This window comes from Eleutherodactylus coqui, chromosome 10, assembly GCF_035609145.1.
Source record: "Eleutherodactylus coqui strain aEleCoq1 chromosome 10, aEleCoq1.hap1, whole genome shotgun sequence".
In the NCBI taxonomy this organism is placed as follows: domain Eukaryota; kingdom Metazoa; phylum Chordata; class Amphibia; order Anura; family Eleutherodactylidae; genus Eleutherodactylus; species Eleutherodactylus coqui.
This window is the reverse complement of record NC_089846.1, coordinates 118,763,049-118,776,919: the sequence shown is the minus strand read 5'-3', so window position 1 is coordinate 118,776,919 and position 13,871 is coordinate 118,763,049. Positions and strand designations below refer to the sequence as shown.

The 13,871-nt window shown below is 44.3% G+C and overlaps 1 protein-coding gene across 2 annotated transcripts in view; it reads left to right on the top strand.

The window, feature by feature from the left end:
- The window catches only part of MTM1 (myotubularin 1), a 71,548-nt gene that overhangs the window by 48,589 nt on the left and 9,088 nt on the right, over window positions 1-13,871 (top strand). For both annotated transcript variants that reach the window (XM_066581784.1, XM_066581785.1), the window contains exons 8-14: window positions 493-642; window positions 3,098-3,286; window positions 5,904-6,089; window positions 6,990-7,196; window positions 8,571-8,663; window positions 8,892-9,005; window positions 13,637-13,813. In XM_066581784.1, coding sequence (XP_066437881.1) covers window positions 493-642; window positions 3,098-3,286; window positions 5,904-6,089; window positions 6,990-7,196; window positions 8,571-8,663; window positions 8,892-9,005; window positions 13,637-13,813 — 1,116 coding nt within the window. The remainder of the gene's footprint in view (window positions 1-492; window positions 643-3,097; window positions 3,287-5,903; window positions 6,090-6,989; window positions 7,197-8,570; window positions 8,664-8,891; window positions 9,006-13,636; window positions 13,814-13,871) is intronic.

The window sequence follows — 13,871 nt, the reverse complement described above, 5'->3', positions numbered from 1 at the left end:
TTCATCTGTGTCAGGCTGACATACAAAGCAATAAGTGGTTCACGTTACTGTCTGAAAACTTCCATGTGGTATGAGCAAGGCTCCCGGGCTTCCTGCCTAGGTTGAGTCAGCCTGTTAGTACAACAGCTGCCAGCTCAATGGCCACTCCGCCCTCCTAACATTCTCAATCGTTATGCCATTAAAGCGATTACACCCATTTTGTGTCTGTACATTTCCACTTAGAGCTCCGCTACACCTCCAAGCGCTCTTCACACCGCGGGCTCGCTCAGATGCTATCGGAGATCACGGTGTGAAGTGTTGAGCTTGGTATTTATGTCTTTTGTGTTTTTTCTCTCTTTCTATATTGTTTGCAAAAAAAAAGCCATTGCCTTCATATTGTGAGATTTGATCACCACCCTGTGGTTACACGGACACAGTACAGTGGAAAGAAACGGTCAAGAAGTGAAATTGCTGGCATAAATTGGTCTTCCCGTGTCTCTTCCTCTCCTCCAGGGTCTTCCAAACAATAATTGGAGATTAACCTTTATTAATAAAGCGTATGAATTCTGCGACACCTACCCTCCTCTGTTAATGGTCCCATTTAACGCCACAGATGATGATCTCAGGAAAGTCGCTGCCTTCAGGTCCAGGAACAGGATTCCGGTATGTAGAAGAGGTGGCAATCGTACATAGTAAATAAATAGAGCATCACCTAAAGGTGACAATATTGCATTTTGTCTTTTACCACTTCCTAAAAATCACGATCATACTTAAGCCTAATGCACACGGCCGGGTCAGATTCCGTAATGCAAATCCGTCTGTGTGCATTCGGCCGTACTGATAGGAAATACAAGGGTCGGTATAGAACCACATCCCTCAGCATGCAGACAGCCAAATTGCTGTATGGGGAAGGTAGCACAGGTGCAAAACACTGATGAACAACCACTTGCATAGCTACCATATATTCAGGGGAGTCATTGCTTAGTATTACACATAGATGAGGCATGTGCCAAGCGAAAAGACAGATGTGGTGCACCATGCAGGCTTACAACCTGTTAATGACATATGATTTAACCTGGCGGGGTACCCTGCACTTCAAAAGCGAACCGCGCTGACACTTTTACCCTGGGCTCCCCCAGCATTCAAAGCCATGTTTCTTGCCACAGAAATAATAAACATCGATAAATACGAGGTATCGGTTAATATTTTGACCAATACACATAAGCTTGCAAGCCCACGTCAAGGGTCCCATTTACTCCTACACTAATATTTTAAGCCACTTCCTGAGCAGAACTTTTACCCTCCTTCCCTACTGGGCATGGGCCACCTGGACTTTTCTAGTCTATGCGGCAATCAGGACCTGTTTAACCAAAAAATATCCGAATATTTATTAACGCCGTCTCCTATATACACTTCCTTAATACAGAACTGTTCTATAAACTATTCTTGTACTTTTATCCTTTTAATAGATAAATAAAAATGAATTCAAAGGGATATTTGGGACCAAACTAAGGATTACCTATCCTCAGGATAAGTAATCAATAGTTGGTCTGCAGGAGCCCGCTGCTCAGGATCCCCGCCGACAAGGTGATTGAAGTGACCACAGCCGCTTCAGTTCATACTGGGCACAGCGCCACCAGTGGATATTGGCTGTGCCTGCAGTAGCCGCTCAATTCCATTCCCTTTAATAGGGCTATCCTGAGGATAGATCGGTAACAGTTCAGTCGTGGAAAACCCCTTTAATGTATTAGGTATCTATAGTGTTAAAGGGGAATTTTAAAATAAGACCTTATAAAGCAGCCTGGGAAGTTTTGTAGTTCTGTTCTGTAGAGCGATGGAACAAAGCTGCAACTTTTTGGGCCTATGGATCAGCTGTAAGTCTGGAGGAGGAAGAATAAAGCATATGCTGAAAAGAGCCCCTGCCTACAGTGAAGCATGGCGGTGGCTCAGTGATGCTCTTGGGCTGCACTAGGAACCTGCAGCATGCGGAGGACAAGATGGATTCAATCAAGTAATCTTAGAAGAAAATGTTATGCCTTCTATGAGGAAGCTGAAGCTTGGGCATCATTGGACCTTCCAACAGGACAATGATCCCAAGCAAAGTCCACCAACGCTTGGTTCAGAAGTCCTGGAAGTTTCTCGAGTAGCCATTACAGTCACCTGACTTGAACCCCATAGAAAATCTTCACTGGGATTTGAAGAAGTTGGTTGCAGCATGCAGACCCAAGAATATTATTGAACTAGAGGCTATTGCCCATGAGGAACGCTGTCAGAAACTAGTGTGTGATTATGCAGCAGGTCATAACAGCAAGAAGTGCTCCACTAAGTACTGAAGACATTTGTCATGAAGGGGCTAAGTAATTCTGGGACTGCAATAGTCATTTGTCTTCAATTTGGAAAATCCACTTATTAGCTGTGTTTAGGTACTTAAATTGTTGTCTGGACTTTTGCAAAAAACTGAAAGTTTGTACATTTTGCATGTCTAATTAATTTGCAATGGGGATTGAATAATTGTGATTGCAACGGTTTATGGTCATTTATTAAAGGGATATTGCCAAGATTACAGTCATGCTCTATTGCACTGCATAGTAAAAAAGTTAATATTTGTGAATACAAGCTCATTTCTAAAATGATCTCCGTCATAAAAGTACCCCATCCCCTTGGTTTTGTATTTTATTCTTGTCCCTGGTAACGTCCCTCAGTAGTTCCTCACCCAGGAGACTTGGTAAACCAAGACTTCCCGCTTTATTGGCATGGCAGGGCTGTTCCTCGCAGTGCAGTGAGATGATGGATCCTTTTTCCCACTACAAAGGGTGAGTTTTTGCAGTTTAGTCCTGCTTGCCCTGTAGCTCCTGTTTGCACCATCATCGGCACTGCCTGGGAAATGTTAGGTGGTCTCACACGTTGCAATGTGCAGGACCACCCATCCTGACCTCTGTTCAATGGACGTGGGGCATTGCTGCAGGAGTGCAGATATTAATAGGGAGATCACATAGGAAGTGGGCGATTGTACGGTTTGTAGGTATTTTCACGATCAGAAAACTTAGGGAAAAACCTTTCTTTAATAAAGAAAAAGAAATCCCTTGCTCTCCGAATAATAAATGTCTTCCCACCGCAGGTTTTGTCTTGGATACATCCAGAAAATCAGTCCGTCATCACAAGGTGCAGTCAGCCATTAGTTGGTATGAGCGGTAAGCGGAATAAAGATGATGAGAGGTACCTGGAGATAATTAAAGATGCCAATAATCAAACTTCAAAACTGACAATTTACGATGCCAGGCCAAATGTAAACGCTGTGGCTAATAAGGTAAGAGACTGAACCTTGAGATCTGGCATTGTCAGAGTATCGCAAGTGTCCCTTACTACGTCTGCTGTTATGATAAAAGATGGTAGAAATTAAGGCCCATTTACATGCAAAGATAATCTTTCAAATAATTGAACGTTTTAGCAATCTTTTTGCATGAAGTGTTAATGGCCATTAACACTTTATCATCTTCATTTGCATATAAAAGGGCCTCCAGGAGCTGTTTGCAGAGCCCAGCTTGCGATCATACGCCCAGCTGTGCTCACAGCTGCATTGTTCTCATTGTGGGTGTCCGCAGAATACAATGTTAATTGCCGGCTTCCCACGGAGGTAACAGCCTGCGATCTACTGACAGATCAAGCAAACTGCTTTATCTCAGTAGCTGAACCATGGATTTTAAGTTCACCCTAAAATCATTGTCCAAAATGAAAGGCGTCCAATGCCCGTGTGTACATGTGACGATTATCGCTCAGATTCGGTCGTTTGAACGAATTTTTAGCGATAATCATTGCGCGTAAATGGGCCTTTAGTGTTTGGATACAATGAATGATCCTTCATGTACTTGGCGCAGTCATGCGGTTCTCTCGCCAGTGTAAATAAGCCCTTGGATGTTGGAGGGATGTATGATACAGGAGAAGTCTTATGTGACTTCAATCAAGCTGGACTTCAGCAAATCATTATCGCCATCCGCCTAAAAAATATAGAGATTAGGACAGTAGTAATGGCTGCTAAATGAATACAGCAAGGGAAAAAATAGGGGGACTTACCCAGTGACTGGTGGGGTTACCTCCTGGAAACCACCACTAGCTCCTCCAAATCCTGGGAGGCATTAATACAAGTATGGGGGGAAATCCACGTCCTTCTGTGGTCGCAGGAAAGCTGCTGACATTGTTGTGCTCCTTCAAACTGAATGAGCCCGAAGTGAATGCTCCAAATAGAAAAACTAAAACTCTTCTGCGCTTGTTTGGAAGGAAAATGTCCGGGCTCTTTCTGTAATATGGAACAAAATCTTTAATGCAGTGCGTTTCAGCCGCGAACGGCCTCTCAAGCATAAACATCACAATAATAAAACTCTGTGTGTGTGTATATATAATTTCTATATTAGAGAGAGAGTGTGTGCGTGTGTGTGTGTATATATAAATATACATACACACACACACACACACACCCATCTTGCTTCTGTTCAATCATTACGCTCGCGGTGCCGGACGGCTCCATGGCACGGATAAATGACGTCACCTGGCAGTCGCTTCACTGTGACTGCCACCTGACACAGTGGAGCACAAGAGGCGTGATGAGCGAGCGTACTTGGTAAAGACAGATACTCGAGCGAGCATCGTCCTTTTCGAGTACCTGCCTGCCCGCTAAGATTCTCTCTCTTTCCCCCTTCCCCCCCGCTCCCTCCTGCTCACTCCCGCAACACAGCGCTCTCCCCCACCGGCACCTGCATCTTTGCGGGCGAGCAGGCAGGTACTCGAAAAGGACGATACTCGCTCGAGTAGCTGTCCTTACTGAGTACGCTCGCTCATCTCTAGTGATGACCTCATCACATCTCCTTTTACTCCGGATCTAAATAACTTTATTAACAAATTCCAAATCACAGAGTCCAGGCTACAGTAAATGGCTATCATTTCTTTTCCATTATAAAACTTAATTCTGATTATCAGGTTTAGAGTAATTGTTCTAATTATTAGAAATAAAATAAAAATTTGGCTACTTTATGAAATCTAAAAAAATACCGTGGTATAAAGATGTGCATATATATAATCTCCAAAAACAATCTAAAAGCTCCTACACATTAGGCCTCCTTCACACAAGCGACACCGCATCGCTGCGAGAAAATCACAGCGATATCGCATCGTTGCACCGTACGATATCGCTGCGATTTTCTCGCAGCAATACTGCGATTTTGTAGCGCTACAATGTCGCATGTGACGCTACAAAATCACGCGACCTTGTAGCATCTGCTACTGCCAAAGTTGCACCGCATCTCATGCAAACCGCGTTTTCGCGCGATGCGATGCAACAGAGAGGAAGGCTCCATAGAGAAACATGGGCTACAAAACCTCGCGTGTCGCAGGCATATCGCCGGACCTGCGAGGTTTGTGTGTCGTTTTGTAGCATGCTACAAAACATCTCATGTGTGAAGGAAACCAGAGGAAACCATGGGCTTGTCATACATGCGATTTGTAGCATCGCTACAAAATCGCGCGACTTCGTCGCCCGTGTGAAGGAGGCCTTAAAGAGAATATCCAGTAATGATGGCCTATGTGCCCCACAAACCTCTATATATCTAGGAACTGTTGTTCATACATATAAAACTGTGTTTCTATTAATACTATAAGGTTGACTCGTATATCATTAATATCTAATAAATATAATTCTGGGTCGCTATCGCCATCCAGCCGTCCGATGTTACATATAAGGCAGCCTGGCCAATTGTCACACACAAGGTAATAGATATTGGGATCGTGTTCCTACGGTTGTCATTAATAAGTCATGGAAATATCCTGCAGATGGCTACAATATGGAGATGCTTCCTGTGTATTAGTGCTTCATGGGCCTTAATCCATATTTTATAATTAGAACCTATTCTGCTTTCTCCTTGGTCTTCCTGTAGGCGACGGGAGGAGGCTATGAGAGTGACGATGCCTATCCATTCGCAGAACTCGTCTTTCTTGATATCCATAACATCCACGTCATGAGGGAATCTCTGAAGAAGCTGAAGGATATTGTCTTTCCACATGTTGAGGAATCTCACTGGCTCTCCAGCCTGGAGTCTACGCACTGGTTAGAGCACATTAAGGTACAATCATGTCTATGGCATCTAAACCGAAAAGAGACCCCATGGGTTATAATAGTAAATTAGGATCTCAAGACATTCACGTCTTTCCCGTATCATGTCTTGTAGAGCTCAACTAACTGCATGGGCACACGTTGCCCCAGTCAACCCAATCTGTTTGAGCGGGTGGGGGGTTGTCAAAGATGTGATTGGAGCACTTCAGTAGATTGGCTTAGGCAGCTGTGTACATAGAAGTCATGGGGACCCATTGCATAATTTTGAATTTCACCACATCATCCTCCTCCAAAAAGAGGCAGCGCATCTAATAATGTGCTAGGTTATATACAATGGGTCGGCTCTAGTATAACTGGCTTTACACAGTGATAATGTCCCCTCTCGGTAGCCCCACACACAAGAGAAAGAGGAAAGTATCTCCAAGCAATTACTGTATATCCAGACTGGGTACTCGGATCCTCTTCATAGCTCTTCTAGGTACTATTGTTCTCTCTGTGGCTCCATACGGTATGAGTGTTTCCTTCTCTGTGCCCCCCAGTATGCCCGGCTAGCAGCACTAGTGTCTCAGAAACTCACAGTACTGCTGCTCTCTGCCGGTGCAGGCTGCTCCTCCCCCTCCTACCTGTTCTGCGTAGGGAGGAGCAGCCTGCACCGGCAGAGAAAGCAGCAGTACTGTGAGTTTCTAAGATACTGGTGCTGCTGCCCGGACATTCACGATAATGGAGAGGCAAGTAGTCTGTGGCCAAGGGACAGGGCCATTTGGTCCCGGGTCCAGTGGGACCATAGCAGTCGTGTGGTCTGTCTACACTGGCAGCACGCCACCTGCCTTAGGATATGTAATCTGCATGGGAATGATCTGTACAGTTGCCACAACGCTGGTTGGTACTAACCTGAGTGTTCTCTCTTTAGCTGGTCTTGACGGGAGCCATTCAAGTAGCAGACAAGGTGGCTTCTGGTAAGAGTTCTGTAGTTGTGCACTGCAGCGATGGCTGGGATCGGACCGCCCAGCTGACGTCTCTGGCCATGCTGATGCTGGATAGCTACTATAGGACCGTAGAAGGCTTCGAGGTGTTGGTACAGAAGGAGTGGATTAGCTTTGGACATAAATTTGGATCGGTAAGTATAGAAAGCACCTTTCTTCGTAGAAAAATAATTTGTAAAGAGGTTGACCCCCCATCCGCCCCCCTCACCACCATCCATCATATATTGCATGATCATCATATCAAGAACACTATGAACATATCCATATCATATCCAACACTACACGTTGGATAAAGTTCTGTGCTGGCAATCGCTTTTGAGAATAGTTATGTTCATGATTTAGATCTCCAAGATCCAGATATATAGCGGCCTGTCTGTAGTGTAACCCGGGCGCCGCCTGGAATGCTAGGTCAAAAGCGAAAGCCTATACATCTAGTTTTACATATTTATACAGCTGCTGCAAACTTGACTCTTAACACATTGGGGCTCACACGAGCGTACGTGACCTGCGTATTACGATATGTAATATCCAGTACATGGCAATAAGCATGTAACATGCGCGTTTGCTGCATATGTTACATCCCTGTAGGCTATATTGGTGTATAATACACCAAAACAGGACATGCTGCGTTTCTATTTTTCATGCAGGTATGAGTGACCCAATAGAAATCAGTGGACTTCTAGCTCTGTGTATTACGTGGGCCACATACGCCAGCGTGAGTAAGCCCTGTGGCATAGTTTTTGCCCTTCCAATAGCTTTTCTATGTTTTTTTGTTGTGTTCAAGCGACTCCCTGATTTCAAGACACAATTTTGTCCCGCGGGGGTTAGAACAACTACAGGTAATTAACCCCCTTCTCTCTCCTGTCCAGACACAGAATTTTGTCCCAAAACTTGAGGGTCACTTTAAGATAACAATAGCTTTTCAATGGCTTCACGATAACTTTTTACAGGAAATAATTGTGTCAAGTTAAACTTGGCTATACCTGTATTTGCATATTTAAATGCCTAATGGATGCGAGTCCCACCTGTGGGACCTGCACCTATGTGATGAACAGGGGTCCCTTGATTCCTGTCTCTTCTGAGCTTAGGCCGCACTAGAGAATGAGTGGAGAGGTGACGGTACGGGCATGACTCTTTCCACTCTGTTGTATGGGACTGTAAGGAAACAACAAGTAAGTATGCTCGACTGTGTCTGTTTCTGCCATAACAGGGAATAACTCCAGAAAGAGTATGCCGGTAGGTTAGTCATATTCTGCCAATCCGTTCACGAGGGGAGTGCTGCCCCTGATAAGTGACGCCACTGGCTGTACACAGAGTATACCAGTCAGTCGTGTAACACTCTTCTGAACTGCTGAACTAAATTGTGAGGTCCGACTAATGGAAATCTGCTCCATCGGTCAGAGAACTATTCTGGGGCGTTAGTGATAAACGCTACATACGTAGTATGTCCTTCAGACTAGCCTGCATAAAAAAATCCATAAAGCTGAAAACTGTTCTTCTAATTTCAGAGAATCGGGCATGGCGACAAGAATCACGCTGACGCCGACAGATCTCCAATCTTCCTTCAGTTCATTGACTGTGTGTGGCAAATGTCTAAACAGGTATATTGTACATCTGTGCGAGTCGGTATTCGTCAGCCATCCATGTGAAATCTTCCATATTACAGTGGGGGAAAGAAATGAGCAGGGGGGCGGGGGGGGGGGGGGGGGGGAATGAGTTGCTATAATTGCATGGTAATTGGAAAGAATAAAAACACCCAGTAAAATAATCTTATGCATCCAGGTGTCTCTCGTCTGTCTTGTAACATTTGTGTTATTCTTTCCCTTCAGTTTCCAACGGCATTTGAGTTTAATGAGCACTTTCTCATCACTATTCTGGATCATCTTTACAGCTGTCGGTTCGGCTCTTTCTTGTATAACTGCGAGTCCGTAAGAGAAAAAGAGGCAAGTATCTCCAAGCAGTTACTGTATGGCCGGGTACTTGTTGCAGTAGTATTCCCGCCCCCACCCCACCCCACCCCACCCATAGAGACTCTCAAACTATCCAATAGTTTAACTAAAAGTTTATATTTTTATTGCTACTTACTTAAAAACACACAAGGCTTTGAATGTTAATCTGTCCGGGAAGATCAGCATTGAAATAACTTATTAAAAATCCTAACTAACAAAGGGTCTGATTGTGTCATGTTGGTATAGATTAGTCAATCCTGAGCAATCGAAAGGAAAAAAAAACACCCATTTGCTTACTTTAAATAGAGTATAAAACATAAAAGGCGCTGCGGAGGGTTAAAAAAATGACTCTTCTGCATAGGTGTGGTGCTGCTTTTGGAAGAAAAGCTGTGTTGTTGTGGAGCATGGCTGCAGCGACCGGCACAACCCATGGAAGAAACAGACATGCTTTTCTAATCTTGCACAAACGATAAAGTTAGGTCTTGGCCATCTTCCCAACAACTGGCCTCGCTGGCTTTGCCCTATACTATTTTTTTTTTTGTGTCTCCACTTCAGGGGCTTAAAATCTGCCTGCCCCACTCTTCTTTAAATATCCAGCCTCACATGTTGCATGAACTTTAGAGGAGTTAGAATGATCTTGCTACATTGTTTAATTTTGAATTACCTTTGGTAAGGATAAAATTTTAAAGTCCCAGGAGTTTTCTGGACCACAAAAACATACTTGCCCTCCTAAATGGCTCCCCCAGTGCAGCACAGGAGGTCAGGTCCAATGCTATGCTCCCCCAGTTCTCCCCAGGCTCCTTCCCTAACCTTCTGCCCACTGATCTTCTCCAGTCCCCCGGGTCACCTCACTGCAAGCCGTCTGGATCATCATATTTTTGTTATGAAGCGTGCATTCCTCGCATCCTTCGTCCTGCAGGTCAGAGGAGGTCACATGCCTGTGACATAGCGTTCACTGCCTAGGAAAGAATGCCGATCTATTGCAAAGACCCCGCGCATGCGCAGTCTCTGCAATAGCTCGGCACTCCCTGCTAGGCAGAAAGAAGACTGCCTGTGAATGGTCCCTTCATCACAGGAAGCAGAAGAATCAGCCAGCTGGAGGTGAGGTGACTCCACTGGGACACCAGGAGACAGGAGAAGGTCGGCAGGGAAAAGATGCGGTAAGTAGACTGACAGGGAGGAATAGGTGAGTATAGAATTTTTTTTTTCTTGAAATATAAGCCCTACCCCGAAAATATACCCTAACTGCAGAAAAAAAATCACAAAAAACACCATACATTACTTAGAAGCACTGTACGGAGCTCCACTGCAGCTTCTTCCTGGGTCCCTGGCACTTTGCCAGAAGAGATGAAGACGAGGATTGAAAATCCCTGCCTCCTGGAAGCGCTGGCTGTGATTGGCTGATGCTTAGCCAATCAGAGCAAGTGCTCGATGAATGGCTGACGCTTAGCCAATCACAGCCAGCGCTTCCAGGAGGCAAAGATTTTCAAAACCCCGGCCAGAAGAGATGAAGGGGAATAGTGTCAGGGACCCGGGGAAGAAGATGCAGCCGGGCTGACAGTGCTTCTTAGGCAATGTATGTGTTTTGGGTTTTTTTTTTTTTTCCCTGCATCTAGGGCTTTGGCTAGGGCTTTTACAGTAGGATTTTCTACTGTCAAAGTTGCATCGCACCACACGAAAAGCACGTTTTCGTGCGATGCAACAGAGAGAAAGGCTCCATAGGGAAACATGGGCTACAAAACCTCGCGTGTTGCGGGCTTATCGCAAGGTTTTTATGTCGGGTTGTTGCATGCTACAAAACATCGCATGTGTGAAGTAACGCAAAGGAAAGCATGGGCTTCACATACATGCAATTTGTAGCATTGTAGCAACGCTACAAGGTCATGCAACTTTGTCGCCCGTGTGAAGGAGACCTAAATATTTTGTGGGCTGTATCTAAGCCGCCACGTAGAGTTGCCCATGAGAAACGCATGTTTTTTCTAAATGTACACCCGCTACCTTAAGTGTTTGCCCTTGAGCCTTATTGATCGTCATCACAAGTGCTATTTTTAGAGGGAATTGCAGCCTTTTGAATTGATATGGCAAATTCGTCGGTATTATCAGAATGCGTGGAAATCAAAACACTTTCTCCTTTTGCTATTCCAATCATAATAATGTATCTTACAATATTTCGCCCCAGGTGTGTAATTTTGTAATAATTTGCCGTTGCACAGTTTTGGCGCATTAATAGGAATTAACGGTTGCTATGGGCAACACAGATTTTCTTTAAAACCTCAATCCATGTTCATGTGTCTTTCATTCAAGTTTTGATTCTGGGCAACGCCGGGTAGCCCTGCTAGCTTCATAATTGCATATGTGCGGCAACGACGTCTGCCCGTTTGTGTAGGCCTAGCTTATGATGTACCCCCCCCCCCCCCCCCCGCTTCCCCTTCGCTGCCGTGTCGGCGGAGGTGCACCTGCGCATCCCCAAATAGATCTGTCTTGTCGCGCTCCATAGAGAACCCTATAAATTTTCAGGATAAAACCTAGCCTATGTCCTTCCTTAAGATGCAAGCATCTCCCTGCCAAAATTCCTCCAAATCGCTCCAGCGGTTTAACCATTTAAAACAGTTATTTTCGCCTTTCTAATATTAGTATGGATCAATCATCGCAGAATTTCTCTCTGAAGGGTGTACATTCACTTTAAAGTGTTTTTCCTCATGGCTGAGCTAGTGGCGTATCCTCAGGATAGGTCATTAATAGTTCAGTGCAGGGGTCCACCGCTCGGGACCCCCTGTCATCATCTGTTATCCGGCCCGCTGTCTGCATTACTGCGATGTGTCCTGAGCTTCCGGCTCCATCCACACCTACAGCAGGCTGAAGAATAGCTGATTGCTTGGGGTCCCCCGGCAGCCCCCTCACTAATGCACTAAAGAGAGGTCCTCAATAATTTAGTCTTTGGTTCGAATGCCGTCTAATTCCTGCGCTTAAAATCTCAAACCCTATTTTGAAAAGGTGCATTATGGGTGTTGCGGTATCATGGACAAATCCATTTTAGGCTGGAAGTACACTAGCTGTTTTGATTGAGTCTTTTGAATGAACGCTAAATCCATCCAGTAGAAGGCCTTCCTTTATGTTGTCTATTCCTTTTGAATCCATTCCTGGCTTAACCCCTTAGTGACGGCCCCATAGTGTTTTTACGTCATGCAGCTGCAGGACGTGTATGGAGAGCGATCGCGGGGCTATCTCCCTCCATACATCGCGGGTGTCAGCTGCTTCTTATAGCTGACACCTGCAGGTAACAGCCCTGACGAGCCATACTTAGTTTTACTAATTCTTAAAAAAAAAAAAAAGGAATAAAAGTTTTTTTAAAAAAAGTTTTGCCATATTTACAATAAAAGAATCTAAATAATAAAAGAAAAAAATACATATTTGGTATCGCAGCGTTCATAAAAGTACGATCTATCAAGGTAACGCATCACTTACCCTGCACGGTGAATATCATCCGGAAAAAAAATAAAGAACGCCAGAAATGCTTTTTTTTTTGGGGGGGGGGGGGGGGTCACCCTGTCTCCAAGAAAAAATGTAATAAAATGCGATTTAAAAAGTAGTATGTATTCCAGAATGTTACCAACGTCCCGCACGAAGTGAGCCCTCACACAACTAGGTCCATGGAAATGTAAAAAAGTTATTGTGCGCAGAAGAGGGAGACAGAAAATTTAAAAAAAATTAAATGTCTGTTAAAAAAAAAAATACAAGTAGTGCAGCAAAAAAACACTAGATACGTTTGGTATCGTAGTAATCGTACTGACCATAGAATAAAGTTATGTCATTTTTGTTGCAGTTTGTGCGTCATAGAAACAAGACGCACCGAAAAATAGTGGAACGTGGTTTTTGGTTTTTTTCCATTTCTCTCCACTTACAATTTTTAAAAGGCTTTTCAATACATTATACGGCACATTAAATAGCACCACTGAAATATACAACTCGTCCCGCAAAAAACAAGCCCTCATACAGCGACGTCGATGGATAAATAAAAGAGTTACGATTTTTTTAAAAGGGGAGAGGAAAAAACGAAAATGGAAAAAAAAACAAAAAAGCTCAGTCACTAAAGGGGTTTCTCTCAAAAGACTACATCAAAAATTGCCACAAAACCTGCATTTCTGATTCCAACCTTAAAAAACAAACAACTGCAACCCTTTAAAACGACCCTCCAGTTCAGGGATAAACTTCTGTCCGGTACTGAAGGTCGCTGGAACTGTTGGGCGCCTGAGTAGATGAAGCCACTCTGACACAATCTTCTGACGATCAGGAGGACTTGTCTGCAGATGTGTTTTTGAGGTGGGTTTCTATATAAACAAGGGGTGGAGGAAAGTTTGGAAAGGACAGGGGTAAGCACGGACAAAGGCATTTTTTCTTGCATTCTTTATTCCGTCCCTCTCCTCCGTTGTATTCAGGATATTCCTCCGCTGATACTCTCGCACTCCATTCCCGGGAGACCCACAAACTGTTGGCGGCATTTTTCGTGTTGCGATAATACAAGCTGAAGTTACAACTGCTCAGAAGCCAGAATGTGGCTGGAAATGAAGCAGAAACATGTCGTGTTGTCATCTTCAGCTGCTAGATTTATGTTTCTTTTATCCTAGAAATTGAGGGAAAGGACGCAGTCCCTGTGGTCCTGGATAAACAGCGAGAAGTCAAAGTACATAAATCCCTTTTACACAAAGGAGTTGAATCGAGTCTTGTACCCTGTCGCCAGCATGCGTCACCTGGAGCTCTGGGTCAATTACTATATTAGGTGGAATACAAGAATCAGACAGCAGGTAAACTTTCTGTATCCGCTCATAAACTGATGTTTATCGTTAAACCTCCCTACGAAAG